This window comes from Mesoplodon mirus (genome assembly GCF_964341445.2).
Source record: "Mesoplodon mirus genome assembly, chromosome: 3".
In the NCBI taxonomy this organism is placed as follows: Eukaryota; Metazoa; Chordata; class Mammalia; order Artiodactyla; family Ziphiidae; genus Mesoplodon; species Mesoplodon mirus.
In genome coordinates this window covers 40,987,044-41,010,730 of record NC_138978.1, presented here as the reverse complement: position 1 = coordinate 41,010,730, position 23,687 = coordinate 40,987,044, and the positions used below count along the sequence as shown (strand labels likewise).

Below are 23,687 nucleotides of genomic sequence, written 5' to 3'. Positions count from 1 at the left end.
ATTCTGATATCAGTTAGGTAAGAGATGCCAAGCTTTACATTCCCTTCTAAACATTATATAGACCTCCATCTGATATGTAAAATTCTAGCAGCCAAACTCAAGTTCGAAATTAACATTTAATTTTCTTAGACAAAAAAATGTAAAAGGGCTCCAAAAGCACAGCCATTAAAATAACTGAGCTGCAAAGACTTTTTAAAAGTCACATCAGAAAAATATTTAAGGTTCTTTTAATACTTAAAACATCAATTTAAATAACCAGATTTATTTGGGAAATTAAGTTATCCCCTTACAAAAGCCTGCTATCAGTTTCAGTAATCAGCCACCTCCCCTGCAGTCTCTACCAGATGCAGGTGTCACCCCAGGAGAGACCATTCAGGATAAGGAGAGCCCTATTTCCATCACTTGTACACAAGAAATAAACGTCGCATCTCTTGAATGTCACATGCAACTCCACATACCATCTATGTTATCATTATTTTCTACCAGAGTTTCTTCTTCTGTTTTTTCTCCTTCCTCCTCTTCCACATGCACACCTTCCAGGGCATTTCCCAACACACCATTCTCCATTCTAGCAGAACAAAAGGAGAAAGCACTAAAGGTATGATGGCTAGAACCTAACAGTCTTTGTAAGACAGAAACTGTAGTCCTGTATTATAAAAGCAACCGAAGAGTAAGCAAGTACAGAGAATATAAACTATAAGCACTCATGAAAGAAATGCAATGATCAAAACTTCTAATGTAAATTAAGGTTGTAAGAGCACTGAAAGAAATAAACATACCCTTTTTATCCAGCCACCTGAAAAAGCACTGATGACTCCTATCAAAAGGGCCATATTTCCCAAACTTCTCATCCACCTACATTTCTCTAGATGGCCAAAAACATTCTGGCAAGGTTTTCATGACAAATCCTTAGAATGCTCTACAAAATTAGAAAACTTAGCAGAACTGATATTAAATAGATTACAGAATATTTGCTACTCTGTGTACCCTCAATATATTTTATTCTGCTTAATAAATTCTGGTGGAAAATGCACAACTTTCCAACAGTTAAGACTACTTGTGAGACTTTTTAAAACATTTTCACACGCCAGTGTTTTCAAATTGTCCTTCATTCAGTCCTTCTTATGGATGACTGTTTTGGGCTAGCTCAGAGTGCTTTCAAAGGTTCTCTCTCTAAATTGGACTTTGATAAATTACTGACTATTCACTAATGGAAAGACCTCTGCTTCTAATTACTGCAAAAGTCAAAACCTAAGTATAACTTTACTCTTTGTATCAAGTGCCTTTCAAAACTCCCAGCAAGGGAATTCTCTGGCGGTCCAGTGATTAGGACTCCGCGCTTTCACTGCTGGGGGTGCGAGCTCAATCCCTGGTCGGGGAACTAATATCCCACAAGCCCACGGCAGGTCCCCCTCCAAAGAAAAACTTCCATCAATCTTTCATGCTCCTTCCAAACCCCTCCAGTAAAACCAGTCCCACTTAGCTCATGTGAAATCTCAAAGCTAGTAAACAATCTTAGCAAACAAAGAAGCAAGTTTTTAAATAGACTACTATGATACAAAACGTATTACTTAAAGACTTGGCTTGAGGGCTTCCCTGGTGGTGCAGTGGTTGAGAGTCCGCCTGCCGATGCAGGGGACACAGGTTCGTGCCCCAGTCTGGGAAGATCCCACATGCCACGGAGCGGCTGAGCCCGTGAGCCATGGCTGCTGAGCCTGCGCGTCCGGAGCCTGTGCTCCGCAACAGGAGAGGCCACAACAGTGAGAGGCCCGCGTATCGCACAAAAAAAAAAAAAAAAAGACTTGGCTTGAAAGACATACCTTGCCAACTCCAGAAGCGATTTCCCATAGAAAAAGAAGGCTTCTCCACATTCATTAGCTGTCTCTCCATACTTCTTACCTCTACAAAGAGAATAACAGCTAAGATCTGAATTAACATCTAGTCTAAAATTTTTTTCCCCTAGTTCTTTAGCTATAATATGACATTTCTTCTGTAACACATCCTTCTAGGAAACCAATGCTCCACTCCTCTTGCTTTGAAGTCAAGGTCCAAGGGACTTCAAGAATGAATTAATTAATGTTGCCTGTTCTTCATCTATATAGTATATAATTACAAATTTAGATATATAACATACATTATATAATTAGAATATAATATATACTCTAAAAGACATCCATTTGCTACAGTTATACTATATAATCTAAGAGTCAAATTACATTAATAGGCGTTTCTCCTGGTATAAGATAGGGGTCAATATGGGCCAGAATACTGTTAGAGTTAGAGGGCCTTTGGCTGGGACCTAAAGCATGAATAAGGTCCATGGAAAGGCATGATGATAAAGAGTTAAGAGCATGTTCTCTGGAGCCTGACTGCCTAGGTTCAAATCCTGCCTCTAACTTTTAACCTTAGTCAAGTTACTTAATCTCACAGTACCTTAGTTTTCTCATCTGTAAAATGGAAATGTTAAGAACCAGTCAGAGCTATTGCAAGAACTAATTAAGTTAATGTATATAAAATCATTTAAAATAATACTCAGAAATACAGATAGCACTATATATACAAATTTAAGCTATTAATATCTAGATAGGGAAGAAGAAGAGGAAAAAAAGCACAAGTGTGATAAATGGTAAGGAGGAGGTACTTTATGTGGAGTATGGAGACCAGCTTTCGTGAGGTAAAGGATTGACAGAAATCATGCTAAGTCAGGCCAACTAATAGCCTAAGAGATTAGTGAGAATAAACAGTGCAACTAAACAAAGAAACTATTGTGATGAAGGTCATGTCTAAGGGTAGTCTACTAGATTAGAATAATGCATCTCAAATTTTCCTCCTAAATACCCTTAAAGGCAGGACAGTGCGAATACTGAACTTTCCAGGAATAAGGAATAAGCTAAGAAGCGTGTTTCTATGTGCTTAATCTTAAAAACTTAGATTTCAACACTTTCATTGTAAGATAACCACATACTTTTATATAAAAATACCTAAATACTCAGCATCAGATGAAATCTGGGCCCTACCCTTAGCACACCACTGAATACCAGAACCTCAGCTCTTCAGCCTAAGGCGATGATGAAGAGGCCAGAGGCCAATAATCTGACAAGATTATTGCAGATATCCAGGAATAAGATCTGTCCTAGAGGGAGTAAGGGTTGTGGAAAAAAATGGACAAATATGACCCTGAACCAAAACCAGGACAAGTCAGTTAGTTAGTGATGAACAGAAAACAAATTACCTTAACTCAGGAAAATCAAAGGCTGAAATTGGTCAGTGATACATACGTTTTATAGTTATAGGAATAAATTTACACATGAAAAATAATCAAAGCTTCTTAAACTCTTGCTCTTTATTCTTTTTATCCCATTAAACAACTTTCTATGATCCAAGTTTATTAGGAACACAACATCTCATCATAGCAAAACACAGTACTTACAAAAGACTAGCTGCTTCCTGGAAGGCATTGACAGCTGCTGGAATATCCGCCATCACCAGATGTTTCTGTCCTAAACCCAGTAGTTTCTTAGCTTCACTATCCACATCCAGACTGCAAGAGAAAGATTTTTTTCAAACGTCAAATACTTTTAGAACCAACATTTTTGGAATACCTGCTACATTTAAACCATAATACTTTAATTTCTTTAAACCTCTGAACTACTCTGACAAGGCTTAGGTAACCCACACTTACCTATCACTAAAAAAGTTCACTACTAAGATATATGAATGGTAAATAAGCACATAAAAGACGCTCAACAACATCAGTCATTTGAGAAATGCAAATTAAACTCATAATGAGATACTATTATACTCCCACTAGAATGGCGAAAATGTAAAGACGGACCACATCAAGCATTGGCAAAGATGTAGAGCAACTAGAACTCTCATATTCTGCTGACAGGAATGTAAAATGGGAGAGTCACTTTAGAAAACAGCTGGAGAGTTTCTTAAAGTTAGATATATACCCACCATATGATATCTAGCCAATCCATTCCTAGGTATTAACCCAAGAGAAATGAAAGTATATGCCCATAAAAAGACACGTACACAAATATTCATAGCAGCTTTATCTGCAGTAGCCAAAAACCAGAAACCCAAAAGGATAAACTGTGATATATCCACAATATGGAATATCAATAAAACGGAATGAACTGTTGAAACACATAACATGGATGAATCTTAATTATGCTGAATCAAAGATGCCACACCAAAAAAAAAGTACATACAGTATGATTCGATTTAGATAATATTCTACAAAATGCAAACTCATCTACCGCGAAAGAAAGTAGATTAGTGGTTGCCTAGAGTGGCAATGAAGTACAAAGGAGCATAAAGAAATTTGGAGATGATAAATATGTCATTATCTTATGATATTGGTCTACAGGTATATACACATGTAAAAAGCTCATCAAATTGCTCACTTCAAAAATGTGCAGTTTAGGGGACTTCCCTGGTGGCGCAGTGGTTAAGAATCCGCCTGCCAATGTAGCGGACACGGGTTCAAGCCCTGGTCCGGGAAGATTCCACTTGCCGTGGAGCAACTAAGCTCGTGTGTCACAAATACTGAGCCTGCGCTCTAGAGCCCATGAGCCACAACTACTGAGCCTACATGCCACAACTACTGAAGCCCGCACGCCTACAGCCTGTGTTCCACAAGAGAAGCCACCGCAATGAGAAGCCCGCGCACCACAACGAAGAGCAGCCCCCCCCCCGCCACAACTAGAGAAAGCCCACGCACAGACCCAACACAACCAAAAAAATAATAATAATAGAAGGAGAAGACTACTTAGAAAGAATCTAGGCTAAGACTGGGGAAATAGTAGAAATGGTTAGATTCTCAATATACTTATTTTGGAATTTGCTAATGTACTGGATACATAATTTCTTGAATGAAAAAGTGATAAAACCAATGCTTTCTGGCCTGGGCAACTGTAATAACAATGGACACTTACTATGTGCCATGTGGTAATTATACCTATATTTACATTTAATCTTGGTATCCACTTCGTAAGGCTGTAACTTATCTCCATTTTACAGACGTGAAAACTGAGAACTAGTGGCAGGGACCATCTAGATCTCTAGATCATATAGACCATCTAGATCAAGATTTATACAACATTGCCATTTACTGAGATAGTCAACTGAGGGAAAAGCAGGTGAGGAGCAGGGTAATCTAGTTTTGGACATGTTAATTTTAAGATGCCTACTGAACCTCCAAGATATTGAAAGGAAGAGATTCAGGAAACATGTAGGGACTAGAGATACAAATGGGGTGTCATGCGCTTAAAGCCACAGGCCTGAGCTAAACTGGGGGAGATTACCTAGGGAGTGACTATTAATAAAGAAGTCATAGGACTGAGCCCTGAGAGCATTCCTACATCAGAGGCAGGGGAAATGGGGAAGAACAAGCCCCTTGTCACTCCCCCTACTGAAAAAAGAATAGCTAGTAAGGGAAAAAAAATATAGTATCCCTGAAGCCAAATGAAGACATGTAAAGAAAGAAGTGATCCACTGGATCAAATGTTACTGACAAGATTAACTAACCACTAGATTAAAAAATAATATAGATGGCATTAATGACCATTAAGCAAGACCATTTTATTACCTTTTTTTTTTTTTTTTTTTGCGGTACACAGGCCTCTCACTGTTGTGGCCTCTCCCGCTGCGGAGCACAGGCTCCGGACGCGCAGGCTCAGCAGCCATGGCCCACGGGCCTAGCCACTCCATATGTGGGATCTTCACGGACCGGGGCACGAACCCGTGTCCCCTGCATCGGTAGGCGGACTCTCAACCACTGCGCCACCAGGGAAGCCCAAGACCATTTTAGAATGGTGAAAGAAAAACTTGAAGAATGTTCAGGAAATAAAAAAGGGGAAGTAAAGAAACAAAGTAACGACAACTCTTTCATGTTTTCGTGTCCAAGAAACAGAAATGAAGTAATAGGTAGAAGGGGATGTGGGGGATCAATGAAGGGTTAAAAATAGGATACAGGGCTTCCCTGGTGGAGCAGTGGTTGAAAATCTGCCTGCTAATGCAGGGGACACGGGTTTGAGCCCTGGTCTGGGAGGATCCCACATGCCACGGAGCAACTAGTCCCGTGTGCCACAACTACTGAGCCTGCGCGTCTGGAGCCTGTGCTCCGCAACAAGAGAGGCCGTGATAGTGAGAGGCCCGCGCACCGCGATGAAGAGTGGCCCCCGCCTGCCACAACTAGAGAAAGCCCACACACAGAAATGAAGACCCAACGCAGCCAAAAATAAATAAATTCATTAACTCCTACCCCCAACATCTTTTAAAAAAAAAAAAAAAAAAAAAGGAGTACAGTTGGCCCTCCTCATCAACCAAGGATTAAAAATACTCGGGGGGGGGGGGGAGGGGACGGTGTGTGGTAATTCCAGAACGTTCCAAAAAGCAAAACTTGAATTTGCTGTACATTGGCCAACTACTTACATAGCATTTTCATAACATTTACAACTATTTACGTTGTACTAGGTAGTATTAAGTAATCTAGAGACAATTTAAAGAGTATGTGTTCGGTTATATGCAAATACTATGCCATTTTATATAAGGGACTTGAGAATTTGGTAATGGGGGCGGGGGGCAGGGGTATCCTGGAACCAATCTCCCATAAATACCAAGGGAAGACTATACGATACTTAGTAGGTCGGTACAAATAACCTCATAGGAGAGGAATGGAGTAGTACTGCTGGATAGAGAACTACAAGAGCTCTGTTCTTGAGTAGATGACTGAGGATGGGATCCACTGAACAAACAAGTGGAAATGTTGGTCTTTATATAGAAAAGCAATGGGGACTTCCCTGGTGGTGCAGTGGTTAAAAATCCACCTGCCAATGCAGGGGACACAGGTTTGAGCCCTGGTCCGGGAAGATCCCACATGCTGCAGAGCAACTAAGCCCATGTGCCACAGCTACTGAGCCTGCGCTCTAGAGCCCACAAGCCACAACTACTGAAACCCGCGCACCTAGAGGCCGTGCTCTGCAACAAGAGAAGCCACCGCGATGAGGAGCCCGCACACCACAACAAAGACCCAACACAGACAAAAATTAATTAATTAATTTTTTAAAAAGGAGAGCAATGGCTTGCAAACTTTTTGGTCTCCACACTCTTTACACTATCAAATTACAGAAGGCCCTTGAAGAGCCTTTGAGTATACTACTCAAAGAGCCTTTGAGTAGTATCTATTTGTATTTACCATATTGAAATTAAAACTAAAAAAAATTTTTAATATTTTAAAATGTTACATGTTAACATGACTTCTATGAAAAAATGACTATATTTCCCAAACATAAAAAATTTAGTGAGAAGCACTATTGAACATTTTTACAAATCTCTTCAATGTCTGGCTTAATAGAAAAGCTGGATTTTCATATTCACTTTTCTGCATTTAACCCATTGGGATTTGTTGTTTTCATTGAAGTATAAAATACCTGACCTCACACTGATACCTGTTTGGAAAAGGGAGTACTTTAATAACCTTTTTAAATTTTTTTGTGGGATCTTAGTTCCCCAACCAGGGATCGAATCCAGACTCCTGGCAGTGGAAGCGTGGAGTCCTAACCACTGCACCACCAGGGAATTCCCGTGAATAATCCTGTAAATGGCTGTGGATATTCTTCTTTGATACTACACCAAAACTCAATGAGTGGTAGTTCCTTAAAGGTTACCTGCAATGCAGAATCTGAAAATGTATTGACGAACTTTTCATACTGCTACATTAAAAATCATTGTTCTGGGACTTCCCTGATAGTGCAGTGGTTAAGAATCCGCCTGCCAATGCAGGAGACAGGGGTTCGAGCCCTGGTCCAGGAAGATCCCACATGCCGTGGAGCAACTAAGCCCATGCGCCACAACTACTGAGCCTGCACTCTAGAGCCTGCGAGCCACAACTACTGAGCCCGTGTGCCACACTACTGAAGCCCGCATGCAGAGCCTGTGCTCTGCAACGAGAAGCCACCGTAATGAGAAGCCTGCACACCGCAATGAAGAGAAGCCCCGCTCACTGCAACTAGAGAAAGTCCCCGCAACAATGAAGACCCAATGCAACAAAAAATAAATAAATTTATTTATTTAAATAAAATAAAATAAAAATCATTGTTCTATCTTGTACTCTGAATAGATCTCCTATTCATGAATGATTTTGTACTCATGTACATAGCAGCATTATTCACAATAGCCAAAAGGTGAAATCAACTCAAGTATCCATTGATAGATGAATGGATAAACAAAATGTGGTCTATACATACAATGGCTTATTATTCGGCCTTAAAAAGAGAACTCTGACAGATGCTATAACATGGATTAACCCTGAAGACATTATGCTAAGTTAAATAAGCCAGTCATAAAAAGACAAATGATGTAGGATTTCATTTATATAAGGTACCTAGAGTAGTCAAATTCAGAGAGACAGAAAGTAGGATGGTGGCTGCCAGGGGCTGGGGGGAAGAGATGGGACGTTGTTTAATGGGTAGAGTTTCAGTTGGGAAAGATGAAAATGTTCTGGAGATGGATGGTGGAGACTTTCAGTTCTGCAAGAAGGGAGGGACTGGTTCCACAGTAACGTACATGTACTTAACATTACTGATCTGTACACTTAAAAACGGTTATGATGCTAATATTTTTTAATATTTATTTATTTATTAGGCTGCATCAGGTCTTAGTTGTGGCAGGCAGGATCTTCGCTGCAGAGCGCGGGCTCTAGAGCGCGTGGACTTCGTTGCCCCGTGGCATGTGGGATCTTAGTTCCCTGACCAGGGATCGAACCCAAGTCCCCTGCATCGGAAAGCAGATTCTTAACCACTGGACCACCAGGGAAGTCCCTATGATGGTAAATTTTATATTATATGCATTACACCACAATAAAAAACAACAACCACCACCACCAATTTCATCAGAAGAGTCTTGAAATATTGAGACTACATGAGTCAGGCTCACGGTAGTCAATACAACTTCTAAGATCTTAATTTATTTTCATTTGAAAGCTCAAATTCTATCACTGACAAAAGATATTCTCAGTTGCTTCCCTTAAAGTGACAGCCTCACTTCATTAATTTTTGAGAAACTGTCTGCCAAACACCCAAGTCTGAGTAATCAGTCTGAGGGTTATCCTTTCAAATCCAGAATTCCATGAAAAATTTAATTCTTAATTCAAACAGTCACACAAACGCTTTTCCTAAAGACAACCATCTTACCTACCTATTTCAGGGTGCAGAATTAGCATTCCTATTTCCCATTTTGTCACACAGAATATTCTAAAACCACGTAGTGAAGGACTGAGAATAAATTTATTAGTTTCTATTGCTTCATCATGGAAGCAACAGAAGTGAACCTGGGAGTGAACTACTTGTACTGCCTTGACCTACGTTAAATAAAGGGCCAGCAGGTTTACCCACCATTGCTTTTGCACCATTAGTGCCACTGTCAACCAGTGAAAACGGCAACTGGTCTACTAATTATGAAAAATTGTGAACTTGTGCAATCCCTGAAAGGGTCTTGGGGATCCCAGGGGCATACAGACTGCACCTTGAGAACCTCTGAATAAGAGCATGGACCCACAGCCAGAAGAAAGGACTGTGGGACCTCCCTGGTGGCGCAGTGGATAAGACTCCGTGCAGCCAATGCAGAGGCCCCGGGTTCGATTCCTGGTCAGGGAACTAGATCCCACCACAACTAAGAGTTCACGTACCGCAACTAAGGAGCCCGCTGGCTGCAACAAAGACCGAGAGCAAACAAATAAATAAAAAAGAAAAAAGAAAGAAAGAAAAGAATGTGTGGGTACAGATTTAAGATAGAGTGATTAAGAAACTCCTCTTCCTAACTGCTTATTACTGAACAATCAAATTTTTTATAAGTTTATTTATGTATTTTTGGCTGCTTTGGGTCTTCATTGCTGCATGCAGGCTTTCTCAGAAGTTGCACGCAGGCAACTTCTTCGTTGCGGTGCATGGGCTTCTCATTGCAGTGGCCTCTTGTTGCGGAGCATGGGCTCAGCCACGTGGACTTCAGTAGTTGTGGCACGTGGGCTTAGCAGTTGTGGCTCACAGGCTCTAGAGCGCCGGCTCAGTAGTTGTGGCACACAGGCTTAGTTGCTCCGCGGCATGTGGGATTTTCCCAGACCAGGGCTCGAACCCGTGTCCCCTGCATTGGCAGGCAGATTCTTAACCACTGTGCCACCAGGAAGTCCCCAATCAAATTGTTTCAAAAAGTAAAATCATCAAGTAAGAGCAAGAAGACAGGTGACGGTACTGAATGTTAAGAAGTTACTCAGCAGAATGGGAGAACAACTTGGCCAGGGAAACATGCTATAGTTGCCAGGCAGTACTAAATAACCATTTCAGATCAGCTGTTACAAATTTATGAGACTAGTCATGTTTTTTCCAACCATCCTTCCAAGTTTCTCTCAGAATCAGATTATCATGCTCCTCAAAAGATCATCAATGCTTAGAATATTAATAATCACATATCAGCAGTGTTCCAGGGGTCAAGTAGCCTAGCTACATTTATACCTTATTCTCAGTCCAGAAATATAGTACTATGGTATATACCAAGACTCTAAAAAGGTTACACGAATGTGTATTTAGGACCAATCCTGAGCAGTATTCCTTCCACCCCAAAACGAGACTGACTCACAAATCAGTAGGTAGTATTTGTAAAACACATGATTTAAATAACCAAGATAACAACGGAATTTAAGACCACAATGTGAAATGATGAAACAAATGAAAAACTTAAAGACTCTTAAAAAAAAAAGTGCAGATATTTTGCAAAAAGGACTAAACAGAATTTAGAACAGTAATTTTCAACCTAAGTGAGCTTAAGATTTAACAGGAAGCTTTTCCAAAACACTCACACACTCAAAGCTTAACAAATGAAATCTCTATGAATGCAACCCAGGCATTTACCTTTTGGATAAGCTTTCTAGTTAATTAATTATTATGCTCACCTCTGGTTAAAAACCACGGTCACATCCAGATGGGGAAGTTACATGGAAGTACATGTGAGCTCAATATAAAATTTAAAACTTTCAACCAGAATAAAAACAAAGTTGAAAATGGCAACCTTACAAAACAAAGATCTAAATCAGTAGAAGTATTCAAAGAAAGAATAAGTGAGGGACTTCCCTGCTGGTCCAGTGGTTAAGAATCTGCCTTCCAATGCAGGGGACGTGGGCTCGATCCCTGGTCGGGGGACTAAGATCCCACATGCTGTGAGGCAAATAAGCCCATGTGCCACAACCAGAGAGCCCGCACACCACAACTACAGAGTAGCCTGTGCACCACAACTAGAGAGAGGTCTGCACTGCAACTAAGATCTGACACAGCCAATAAATAAATAAATAAATATTTTTTAAAGCAAAGAATAAGTTAGGGACTTCCCTGGTGGCACAGTGGTTAAGAATCCACCTGCGGGGCCTCCCTGGTGGCGCAGTGGTTGGGAGTCCGCCTGCCGATGCAGGGGATACGGGTTCGTGCCCCGGTCTGGGAGGATCCCATATGCCGTGGAGCGGCTGGGCCCGTGAGCCATGGCCGCTGAGCCTGCGCGTCCAGAGCCTGTGCTCCGCAACGGGAGAGGCCACAGCAGTGAGAGGCCCGTGTACAGCAAAAAAAAAAAAAAAAAAAAGAATCCACCTGCCAATGCAGGGGACACGGGTTCGAGCCCTGGTCTGGAAAGATCCCACATGCTGCAGAGAAACTGAGCCCGTGCGCCACAGCTACTGAGCCTGCACTCTAGAGCCCATGAGCCACAACTACTGAGCCTGCATGCCACAACAACAACAGAAAAATAAGTTAGCATTTGCCAGGCATGTTGTGTACTAAGTAAGAAGAATTAAACAACTTTTTCAATTCTAATATTTTAATCAAATACAAAAAAACCTGACGACGTCATTGTCAGGACTTCATACTTTAAACTAGACAGGTACTTTAACATTCAGTCTTATTCGTTACCTATTGAAAATAATGAAACAAACTGCCCTCAAGTTATATAGCTCTTAGTCTATGTTCCAGATATAAATCTAATTGCACCATGTAAATAATCTTACCTCTCCACTTTATCTGTAGAGGTAGAAGGAGCAGGGGCATCTTCTTCAATTCTGTAATGAAAAATTAAGGGGAAAAAAGTAAAAATGAAGGCTATTTTCAGACTAGAAATTAAACAAATTAAGAAAATATGGGGACTTCGCTGGTGGTGCAGTGGTTAAGAATCCGCCTGCCAACGCAGGGGACACGGGTTTGAGCCCTGATCTGGGAAGATGCCACATGCCATGGAGCAGCTAAGCCCGTGCGCCACAACTACTGAGCCTGAGCTCTAGAGCCCGTGAACCACAACTACTGAGCCCTTGTGCTACAACTACTGAAGTCCGCGCGCCTAGAGCCCGTGTTCCACAACAAGAAGCCCGCGCACATAATGAAGAGGAGCCCCCCCTTGCCGCAACTAGAGAAACCCCACACACAGCAACGAAGACCCAATGCAGCCAAAAATAAATAAATAAATAAACTTTATAAAAAAGAAAATATAAAACCATAAAAAGAGTGATTTATTAAATGCCCAAAATATTAAGGTTTTACATATTTATTTACATTATCAAGTTTAATCCTTACTCATTCAAATAACCGTTGTATGCTTATTTGCTACACATGAAGTATATACTACAGTGAACAAGACAGTTACATCCTAGATTTGAGTTTACGATCAGACAGAAGAGAATGCAGTATGTTATAACCCAGTATGTGCAATCCTGAAAATTTCACATTCTGCAACTGCTCACTAAGAATAAGTTTTTTTTAAAAAAAGGAAGCAGTTTCCCAGAACATTCATTTTTTTGAAAAGTACTAATAAATATCTTAAAAATATTTCATAGTTGTGTTTACTAAAAGTCTAGAAATAATGACCAACTCAGCAGCAATGAGTAACCTCCCTAGCACCTAGACTGTGCTCCTGAAAATCCATTTCCTGCTAAAAATAACCAAGACTCCACTGGGAAATAATTGATTCTAAGCCAGGGCAGGGGAAGTACATAGGTGAATCTGGGACAATTTCATGCCAGAAAGCAACGAAACTATATCTAATATTATTTAGGGTCATATCTACTTATGGTCATGCTAAAAGGAATTATAAAGGAAAGGTAGGAATCCAGGGTAAAGCATGGGAAGAGTTCTTTGTACTATTTTTTCACTTTTCTATAAATTTGATGTTTCATATTTACAAAAATATTACAAAAGCACACTTAGGAGCCAACCTCAATAAAATCTCACTGGCCAGAAGAAGGGACAATATGAGCATCAACAAAGATAATAATTGCATAACCAACAAGGGCCTACTGTATAGCACAGGGGACTCTGCTCAGTATACTGTAATAACCTAAATGGGAAAAGAACTTGAAAAACAATAGACACATATATATGTATAACTGAATCACGTTGCTGTACACCTGAAACCAACACAACATTGTTAATCAACTATACTCCAATATAAAATAAAAAAATTTTTAAAGATAATAATTACAATTGATCGAAAAACTCCAAATATGTCTAAATACATGAGTTCACAATGACACAAACAAAAAACAAACAACCCATTAGTCATTTTTAGAGACTGATAGAAGACCACTGCATTATTTTGAAAATTGATAAATAATGGGAAAGAATTTACCCTTTCTTTACAATAAAGTTATACCTTAGGTAGGTTTCAAGACAGGGTCGACTTAAGTTATTACTTAGGAACCCTACAGATTGACACCATTCACTTGGTATTAATTTAAATCCTTGTCTCTTTTACCTGCCCCATCATCAGTTTTCACCTATATGCCAAAGGCAACATTCAGCTAAGTAAAGGCATATTATCATTTATAAATGTGCCCCCAAACCACACCATGAGAGCTGAGAATGCTGTTAGCTGTGGTGAAATGGAAAAAAGAAAGAACAGTGGGAAAACAGGAAACTTTACTACTGAGTACTAACACCTCAGGAGCAATAAATTAGAATTGAAGTATGTACAGCAAGAAACAGTAGAAGTATGAGAGAACACAAGAAGCTGTAGGAGAGAAAAAGGCTTTCCTATATAGACATTACTGAAAACTCCTCCAAAGGTTAAAACATACATATAAATAGAACTGAGTCAACTAATTTTTCACACCTGGACTTTCTTGTTTAGCGATAACAAATTTATTAAAATAGCAGTGTAATATACACAGTATGGATGAAACAAATGAACAATTTAAAAAGCTTGCTCAATTCAATAAATAAATATACTAATTCAAAAAATTAAATTTAATAGACATTTTAGTACCCACTATATGCTAAGCATCGGACACAGTGTCCAACAAAAGTTAAAGCAGAGGAGACAAGGAATTCCCTGGCGGTCCAGTGGTTGGGACTCCTCGCTCTCACTGACGAAGGCCTGGGTTGGGGAACTAAAATCCCACAAGGCGCAGGGCGCCGCCAGAAAAAAAAAAAAAAAAAAAAAAAGCAGAGGGGACAACTTGAGAAAGGCAGAAGAGATTAAATGACAGGCAGGGACTAACTATATTGGAGTCTGAGTCCTAGAAAATGCTTTAGAGATGAAAAGGTGTCAGTTACTTTCAGCAGGATCCAAAATCTTTGCTCCTAACTCCTAATCCTTTTGAGAATGTTATATTGGTCTACAAATTTGATGAAAAGCCCTGGGGGAGGGGAGGCAGGGGAATGGGGTTGAAAATAATCAGAGACTTCACCGTTATGGTGACAGGAATGAAGCACAATTTAAATGCTTTCAGCTGCAACGTAAGCAAGCAGATGATCTGACCAGAACGCTGGAATGGCCTTGGATCCTTATCTCCTAAACACCTCCTGTCATAGCTAATTATGTTCAAATAGTTTAACTAAGGGATTATTCTGGCCAAATTCTAGCACAGAGCTTCTCAAATTACCTGTGATTGAAGGACCAGACTTTTAATTTCAATGTGTAAGACATGGGTTTTTATAAAGTATTAACAGAAATGTCAGAGTAACGTCAAATTTCGTTGTTCCCAAATGTTTACTCCCAATTTTTATACATACACACAGCATGGTTTGTGGGATCTTAGTTCCCCAACCAGGGACTGAACCGGGAGCCACAGTAGTGAAAGTGTGGAGTCCTGACCACTGGACCACCAGGAAATTCCCTATACTTGTATCTTTGTAGACCAGTAACAAACAGTTCACAAACCAATACCAGTCTGTGGCACACACAAAGTGATAGTAACACAAACATGCAGAGTATGAGTACTAAAAACAAACACATTAACACTGTACATACAGGCTACATTACGGCACCAGTAGCAACAATAATACACAAAATGTTTTGCACCCCACATAGGTGACGGATGAAGTGCAATACTAGGAAACTTCCAAGGTTAGCCATAATGGAAGTTAACAGGCACCAGATTCAAACAACTCAGACTACTGAAAAACAAACAGCCAAAATACACGAAACACCAGTTTTACAGTAGTAGCACAAGACAGTAAATCCGAGAGAAGGGAAACAAATGAGGTGAGCCCTATGAGTAACCCCATTTACTATCTGGAGAGATTTGTCCACAGGACAGAGAAGGACCCTGAACAAAGTCCATCTCACAGAATTGAGAAGACAGAATTTGAGGTTTGGGATGGCCTAGGTAGCTAGAATTTACAGGACTAGAGAGAGCTGTAGAGAAAGCAAGCTGCAGAGATCTGTAGACGCTTCCCCCCAGTCTTTTAAGTGCTGATCAACTTATGCATGAGAAAACTACTGAGACCCGGGAAAGAAGGACCCAGAAAGGAATAGGCAAAATAATCCTTGGAAATCACACTGGGTCTAGAATAAATTAACTCCCATCAGCCAGTCTGTAATTTAAAACACGGAGTCCTGATAATGTTATCTTCAGGTTTTTTGTATTTGATTAAAATATTAGAATTGAAAGTTACTTAATTTTGCTCCTTACTCAGTACACAACATGCCTGGCAAAGGCTAACCTAGTCTTTCTTTGAATACCTCTACTGATTTAGATCTCTGTTTTGTAAGGTTGCCATTTTCAATTTTGTTGTTATTCTGGTTGAAAGTTTTAAATTTTATATTGAGCTCACACGTACTTCCATGTAACCTCCCCATCTTGATGTGACCATGGCTCTTAACCGGAGGTGAGCATAATAATTAATTCACTAGAAAGCTTATCCAAAAGATAGATGCCTGGGTTGCACCCCTAGAGATTTTATTTGTTAAACTTGAGATAGAATTCATGTTTGTTTTGGAAAAGCTCCCTGATAATGTCATAAATAAGGCAACTGTCAAAGTGTCAATCTCTGTATCGTTATTAAAACTTAATTCCTCTCTACTTTGGAGAATACCTCCTTAAACTATAATGTAAATTCCAAGACTAGAATTTACTTTTTTTTGGCCGCGCCCCACAGCATGCAGGATCTTCCCCTACGAAGGATCCAATCCGTGGCCCTCTGTAGTGGAAGTGTGGAGTCCTAACCACTGGGCTGCCAGGGAATTCCCTGGACTTTACCATTGTAACTTTCCTTCACCCCACTTTCCATGTCCCCACTTCCTAGACAAGGCTGGAACCAGGTCATTTAGGGTTTTTCTTAAGGTTTTGTTGTTGTTTTGTTTTGAATTTTTGGCCGCACTGTGCAGCATGTGGGATCTTAAGTTCCCCAATGAGGGACTGAACCCATGACCCCTGCACTGGAAGGCAAAGCTTTAACCACTGGACTACCGGGGAAGTCCCAGATCGTTCAGTTTTGATGCCAACCTCAGGCTTTAAATTTGTATCCTTAAGTTGAGGCACTGAAGGTGTAATATGATCAAATTTACCTTTTATATACTCAGTGGTACAAAAGTCTGAAGTGGACAAAATGAGGAAAAAAGCATATCAGTTGAAGATACTATTAAACAGCACTGTAAAGCACTCAGCAGTGATAAACTTACTTCCATTCTTATTTAGTGGCCTAGACAAAAAAGGCATGTACTAGCACAGTCAGAAGAGACGATGGATTAAAGCAGTGGTTCTCAAACTTCAATCTACACGAATCACTTGGAGCTCATGTTAGAACAAGTTGTTGAGCCCCAACCCTAGAGCTCTGGTTCAGTAGGTCTATTATGAGGTCCAGGAATTTGCATTTCTAACAACTTTCTAGGTGATGCTGCTACTGCTGGTTTGGGGACCACACTGTAACAAACACCAGATTAGAAAAAAAATTATAAACTGATGTTCATGTCCTATCTGAGCCACAGACATGTTTATCCACAATTATTTTTAAATGTTAATTATGGTAGTTACTACATTTAAAACTATGAAGATACCACATAAAAATCTGGATTTCTGCTTCTCTTGAAAAATCATTATGTAAACTCTGAAACCAGAAAAGTACTAAAGAAAACCACAGGCGAATTACATTGTAACTCATCGGGAGAAGGCCTTTCATATTCAGAAATCATGTAAGACTGATAAATTCTACTCCATCTAATTCACTTCACAAAAGGTTAACTTAGTGAATATATACAGAATATTAAATCAACAGGAAAAAAGGTCCAACAGGAAAAGATTAAAGGATATAAACACATTCATAGAAAATGAAACACAAATACCTCAAACATTTAAATAGATGCTCACACTCATTCTTCAGAGAAACACAAAATTACAGTGAGAAATCAGTTTTTACCCATCAAATAGTCAAAGACAAGAATGTAAGAGTAACAGGTGTTCACATATATTGCTAATAAGTTTAAATTCACAAAACTTCTATGAAGGTCTATTTGGCAATATCTATCAAAAACAACAAATGAACACTATTTGATCCAGCAGTTCCACTTGTAGAAATTTATCCTATAGATACATGAGTCCAGGGTTACACGGTTATTCACTAGAGCACAATTTGTAACAATTAAATTCTGGAAAGAATTCAAATGTCCATCAGTAGGAAACTCATTATGAGACAGCCACAGAATAGAATACAATGCAGCCATTAAAAAAAAGAAAGAAAGAAGGAAAGAAAGAAAGAAACTATGCCCTAATGAGGAATCATCTCCAAGATATACTGCTAAGTGCTCAGAAACGTGTGCAGTATGCTACCATTTACACAATAATACAGAATTAATAACTACATACAATCTGCTTGTATATGCATAAGGTATCATTGAGGGATACTCTGAGGAGAAAACCTATGTGATTAGAGAATAAGGGTTGGAGGGACATTTCACTGTGTACTTCCCCTTCTGGATTTAGAACCAGAAATGTATTTCCTAGTCAAAGAAATAATTACAATATTCTTTAAATATCAGAAATACCTGCCACTATGGCATACATTGTCCCCAATCAGCTGAAGTTGAACAATGACCTAGCCCTTTAAGGGGGAATTCACTTCAATCCCCACCACCACTTCACTTTTTCCTATCTGGCCCTCTAGGCTTTACATTTCTAAGCCCTGTTACAGACTACCAAACTGCTAAATATTGGTAACTGTTTAGAAATTGAAAAAGGAGGGAGGGGGAATCTAGAATTTTTATTTCTGGGAGTGGGAAACTGAGTGCTATCCAACCAAAATAAGGTACAAGAGCAAGATTATTAGTGAAAATTGGGGTGTACATACAGAGTTGGTTTTGAGGTGCTTATGGAACACCTAAATGGATAGCATTCAGGGACTTCCCTGGTGGTCCAGTGGCTAAGACTCTGGGCTCCCAATGCAGGGGGCCGGGGTTTGATCCCTGGTCAGGGAACTAGATCCCACATGCCGCAACTAAAGATCCCGCCTGCTGCAACTCAGACCCAGCGCAGCCAAATAAATCTTTTTAAAATAATAAATAAATAAATGGATAACATTCAATAGGCAATTCAGAGCAAACATCTGTCAGACATAGCAGTGCCTACTACATTCTCATTTAATCCTCTCACAAAAAACCTTGTGGCAGGTGGCAATATCCTATTTTCCAGAGAAGTAACTTACCCAGTTACACGACCCCATCATAACTCATTCTGTACTCCGATTGCCTACTGACTTTCTGTATTCCCCATCAGGATTAAGATCTAAGAAACCATGTCTATCTTATCCTAAACTGTATCCTAGCACCAAGCACAAAGCCTGGAATCTAATTAATCTTTGTTAAAGTGACCAATTCAGAATCACTAGGGTAGGATTAACAAGTGCCTTTGCCACTTACCATGTGAAGTACCTCAGTTTCCTCAACTATTAACAGTACCTATCTCACAGGATGTGTTTTGAAAATTAAATGAGAAAGTTCACAAAGTGCTTAGTTCGATGCCTGGCACATAAGGAATCAAAAGATTCTAGCAATCATTAACAATGAAAGAACAGAAAGACAGGAAGAAATGGAGGCAGCATCAAAAGAAGACAAAATTAAGGAGGGAGTGCCTGGTACCAGAGGCAGCAAAGAGGTGCCCAAAAGGCAGCAAAAAGAACTCGTTAGAAAGCTAAGAATAAGGACTATTTTAGCATTTAGACAATCCATGATCACCTTTAGCAATGCTGTTTACATGACACGAAGAAGCCAGATCGAGACAGGTTGAACAAATGTGTATATTCTCAGAACACACCTGTCCAATTAGATTGTGGTCTGATGACCAGCAACTGATACCTTATTCATCCTTGTGTCTCTAAAACCTGACACATTAAAATATATATTGAATACACTTGTTAAATGTATAAGCAAACAGAAGGGAGAAAAAAATGGACACTAGAAATGCAGGCTCTTCTCTAAAGAAGCCTGGCTATGAAGGGAAGAAGCAAAGAAAGCAACTGAACGCATATATCACAGAGAAAATGTTTTTAAAAGCATCCATCTTGGGACGTTTGAATGCAGAGATGGTGCTATCTAAGGGGAAGGAAAGGAAGCACCAAGAGACCTAATAGGTAGTTGCTGGCAGACAACCAGACATGAAAAAAAAACCCCACAAATCTCCGGTTGTTTTATCTTAAAGATTTTTTTTCTTTAACATAAACCCTCAGCCTGTGAAGAAGTCTTTTCTTCTGGCAAACTTTTAAGTTCCACAAGAGGTCTTAACCCTCTAGCCATCTATTCTGTGTCTGCTACAGCAGAGAAGCTGAACTTTTAAGAAACAGTACTGACTGCCCTCTCTCTTTAAATTCTTGGCCCCAAATCTGAAACAAGGAAAACACTGGCAATCCTACCACATTCCCTAGAATATGTCTTCCAAGTCTCCAACATTACTATCTCTCCTCAAATCTCCTACACCCTAATCCATTCCCCCTTACTTCTAAGCAGATCTTGCTTCACACCCCATTGAGCAAATAGAAACCATTAGACAGGAAGTCTCCCTTCCTCAACCACCAAAACTACCAACCTGCTTGCCTCTGTATCCACATTCTCTGCTATCCCTATTTCTATGAAGGAAGTTTCCCTGTTAGAAACTTCATATAGCTGGCCCCTTGTCATTCATCTCATTGTGGCCATCCCTGATCGCCCAATCTAAAATAACCACCCAGGGCTTCTCTGATGGTGCAGTGGTTAAGAATCCGCCTGCAAATGCAGGGGACACGGGTTCGAGCCTTGGTCCGGGAAGATCCCACATGCCTTGGATCAACTAAGCCCATGTGCCACAACTACTAAGCCTGCGCTCAAGAGCCTGTGAGCCACCACTACCGAGCCTGTGTGCCACAACTACTGAGCCTGCGCTCTAGAGCCCACAAGCCACAACTACTGAAGCCTGTGTGCCACGACTACTGAAGCCCGCGTGCCTAGAGCCCATGCTCCGCAAAGAGAAGCCACCACAGTAAGAAGCCACGCCCCGCAACGAAAAGTAGCCCCCACTCTCGCTGCAAATAGAGAAAGCCCATGCGCAGCAACGAAGACCCGGTGCAGCCAAAAATAAATAAGTGAATTAATTAATTAATTAAAAATAAATAAATAACCACCCAGTTACCTCACATCACCTTAAAACCAGGGTAATTCTTTGCATAGCACTTTATCACTGATATTCTCTAATCTATATATTCATGGTCTCTATCCCAGTAGTCGAAGCTCCATTTGAAAGCAGAGATCTTTTCTGTCTCCTTAACCACAGCGCCTCCACTAAATAAGACAAATGCTCAATAAATATAGGGAAAACACGCCAAAAAGTAGGAGGAAAGAAAACTGCTTCACAAGATTTTCCTGAAAAAAAATTTCCTTGTAGAATCTCCCCACTACTGCCTCCATTTAACAAATGGGAAAACTGAGGTCCACCACAGCAGCCAGAAACAGAACCCAGTTTTCCTGGCTCCCAGTCATCATAGAAATTTAGCATCATCTGTCATCCTCCCTATAAAGTTTTTTGGGTTTTTTTTTGGCTGTGCCACACAGCATGCAGGATCTTAGTTCCCCGACCAAGGATCGAACCTGCACCCCCTGAAGTGGAAGCGCAGAGTCTTAACCACTGGACCACCACCCTATAAAGTTTTATGGTACCTTACAAATAAATACAAGTTCAACATCCACCTATGACACTGTAATGTTAGAAGTCAGAAGAGCTAGGCTTGATGGGAGGAGTATGACTAAAAAAAGGTTGGGGGGGAGGTTTCCATATAATGTTTTGTTTCTAATTTCCCTTTGTGAAAATTCACTCAACTGTACATTTACCATTTGTGCATTTTGTAGTATGCTGTACTTCAATAAAATGTACCGAAAAACTGGCAGGGAATTTTTTTTTTTTTTTTTTTAGCCGTGCTGAGAGGCTTGCAGGATCTTAGTTCCCCAACCAGGGACTGAACCTGGGCCATGGCAATGAAAGCACCGAGTGCTAACCACTGGACTATCAGGGAATTCCCATGGAGCTTTTAACTTATGCTTTCTTCTGGGAGATTTATAGTTTCAGGTCTTACATTTAGGTCTTTAATCCATTTTCAGCTCATTTTTGTATACGGTGTAAAATAAGAATCTAACTTCATTCTCCTGCATGTGCATATCCCGTTTTCCCAACACCATCTGTTGAAAAGAATATCCTGGGACTTCCCTGGTGGCCCAGTGGTTAAGAATCCGCCTGCCAATGCAGGGGACATGGCTTCGAGCCCTGGTCCGGCAAGATCCCACATGCCACGGAACAACTAAGCCCGCACGCCTAGAGCCCGTGCTCTGCAACAAGAGAAGCCACCGCAATGAGAAGCCCGCCCACCACAACGAAGAGTAGCCCGACTGAGCACCGCGACTAGAGAAAGCCCGCGTGCAGCAACTAAGACCCAGTGCAGCCCAAAATAAATAAATAAATTTAAAAAGAAAAAAAAAAAAGAATGTCCTTTCTTCATTGAGTGGTCTTGGCATCCTTACCAAAGATCATTTGACCATATGCAAGGATTTATTTTTGGGCTTTCTATTACATTCTATTGTTCTATTTGTCTATCTTTATGCCAGTAGCACAATGTTTTGATATCAGCAAGTAAGACCTACACTTTGTTCTTTTTCAAAACTGTTTTGGCAGGGAATTTCCTGGCGGTCCAGTGGTTAGGACCCCAGTTCAATCCCTGGTCAAGGAACTAAAATCCCACAAGCCTCGAGGTGTGGCCAAAACCAAACAAACAAAAGAAACTGTTTTGGCTATTTGGGACCCCTTGAGATTTCTTATGAATTTTAGAATGCATTTTTCTACTTCTGCAAAAAATGCCATTGGCATTTTAACAGAGACTGTGTTGTATCCATAGATCTCTGGGTAGTATGAACATCTTAACAATATTAAGCATTCCAACATAAGATATCTTTTTTTTGTGGAACCTTTAGGGTGAACCTCAGTGTTTTTTTTTTTTTGAAGGGGGTGTAATGTTTAATTGGCATCCAAAGGTAATCAGCTAGATGTTAAAAAATAATGTACATCTCACAAAAAATTACATTGTCCTTGACTTCTGCATCTCTCTGATCCACGTTATTAATAGATCATACTACAATACATATGCCACATACTGAAACTGTCCCAAAGCATCTAGATATATGAAAGGAGACATTAACATTCATTGAGTCATTTAATTTTGTCATGAGCTGACAATTATTAAGTGCATTTATCAAGCCTCATAAGATTTATACAAACTGGGTCATTTTACCCTACTGTCATAGCCCAAGACACAGTGTATGTTTAAAGCCCAAATTGTAGGGGCTTCCCTGGTGGTGCAGTGGTTGAGAGTCTGCCTGCTAATGCAGGGGACGCGGGTTCGAGCCCTGGTCTGGGAGGATCCCACATGCCGCGGAGCAACTAGGCCCGTGAGCCACGACTACTGAGCCTGCGCGTCTGGAGCCTGTGCTCCGCAACAAGAGGCCGCGATAGTGAGAGGCCCGCGCACCATAATGAAGAGTGGCCCCCGCTTGCCACAACTAGAGAAAGCCCTCGCACAGAAACGAAGACGCAACACAGCAAAAATAAATAAATTAATTAATAAAAACTCCTACCCCCAACATCTAAAAAAAAAAAAAAAAAAAAAAAAAAATAAAGCCCAAATTGTAAAATTGCAATTAATCTTACTGTTTTGGGGCATTTTAATTTTTTTTTTACACTGTGAATTTGTCTTTTTATGTCTGCATTGTTCTATTTTTTTTTTCAGTTTTATTTTTTTATACAGCAGGTTCTTATTACTTATCTATTTTACACATATTAGTGTATATATGTCAATCCCAATCTCTCAATTCATTCCACCACCACCACCACCCCTCAGGTTTTTTTTTTTTTTAACCAATTTTTTTTTTTG

General features: G+C 40.1%; 1 protein-coding gene across 4 annotated transcripts in view; it reads right to left on the bottom strand.

Moving 5' to 3' along the window:
• NASP (nuclear autoantigenic sperm protein) overlaps positions 1–23,687 on the bottom strand; it is a 36,192-nt gene that overhangs the window by 9,259 nt on the left and 3,246 nt on the right. For all 4 annotated transcript variants that reach the window (XM_082615663.1, XM_082615664.1, XM_082615662.1 and 1 more), the window contains 4 exons: positions 12,050–12,100; positions 3,431–3,541; positions 1,821–1,901; positions 459–568 (listed from right to left, as the gene is read on the bottom strand). In XM_082615663.1, the coding sequence (XP_082471789.1) occupies positions 459–568; positions 1,821–1,901; positions 3,431–3,541; positions 12,050–12,100 (353 nt within the window). The remainder of the gene's footprint in view (positions 1–458; positions 569–1,820; positions 1,902–3,430; positions 3,542–12,049; positions 12,101–23,687) is intronic.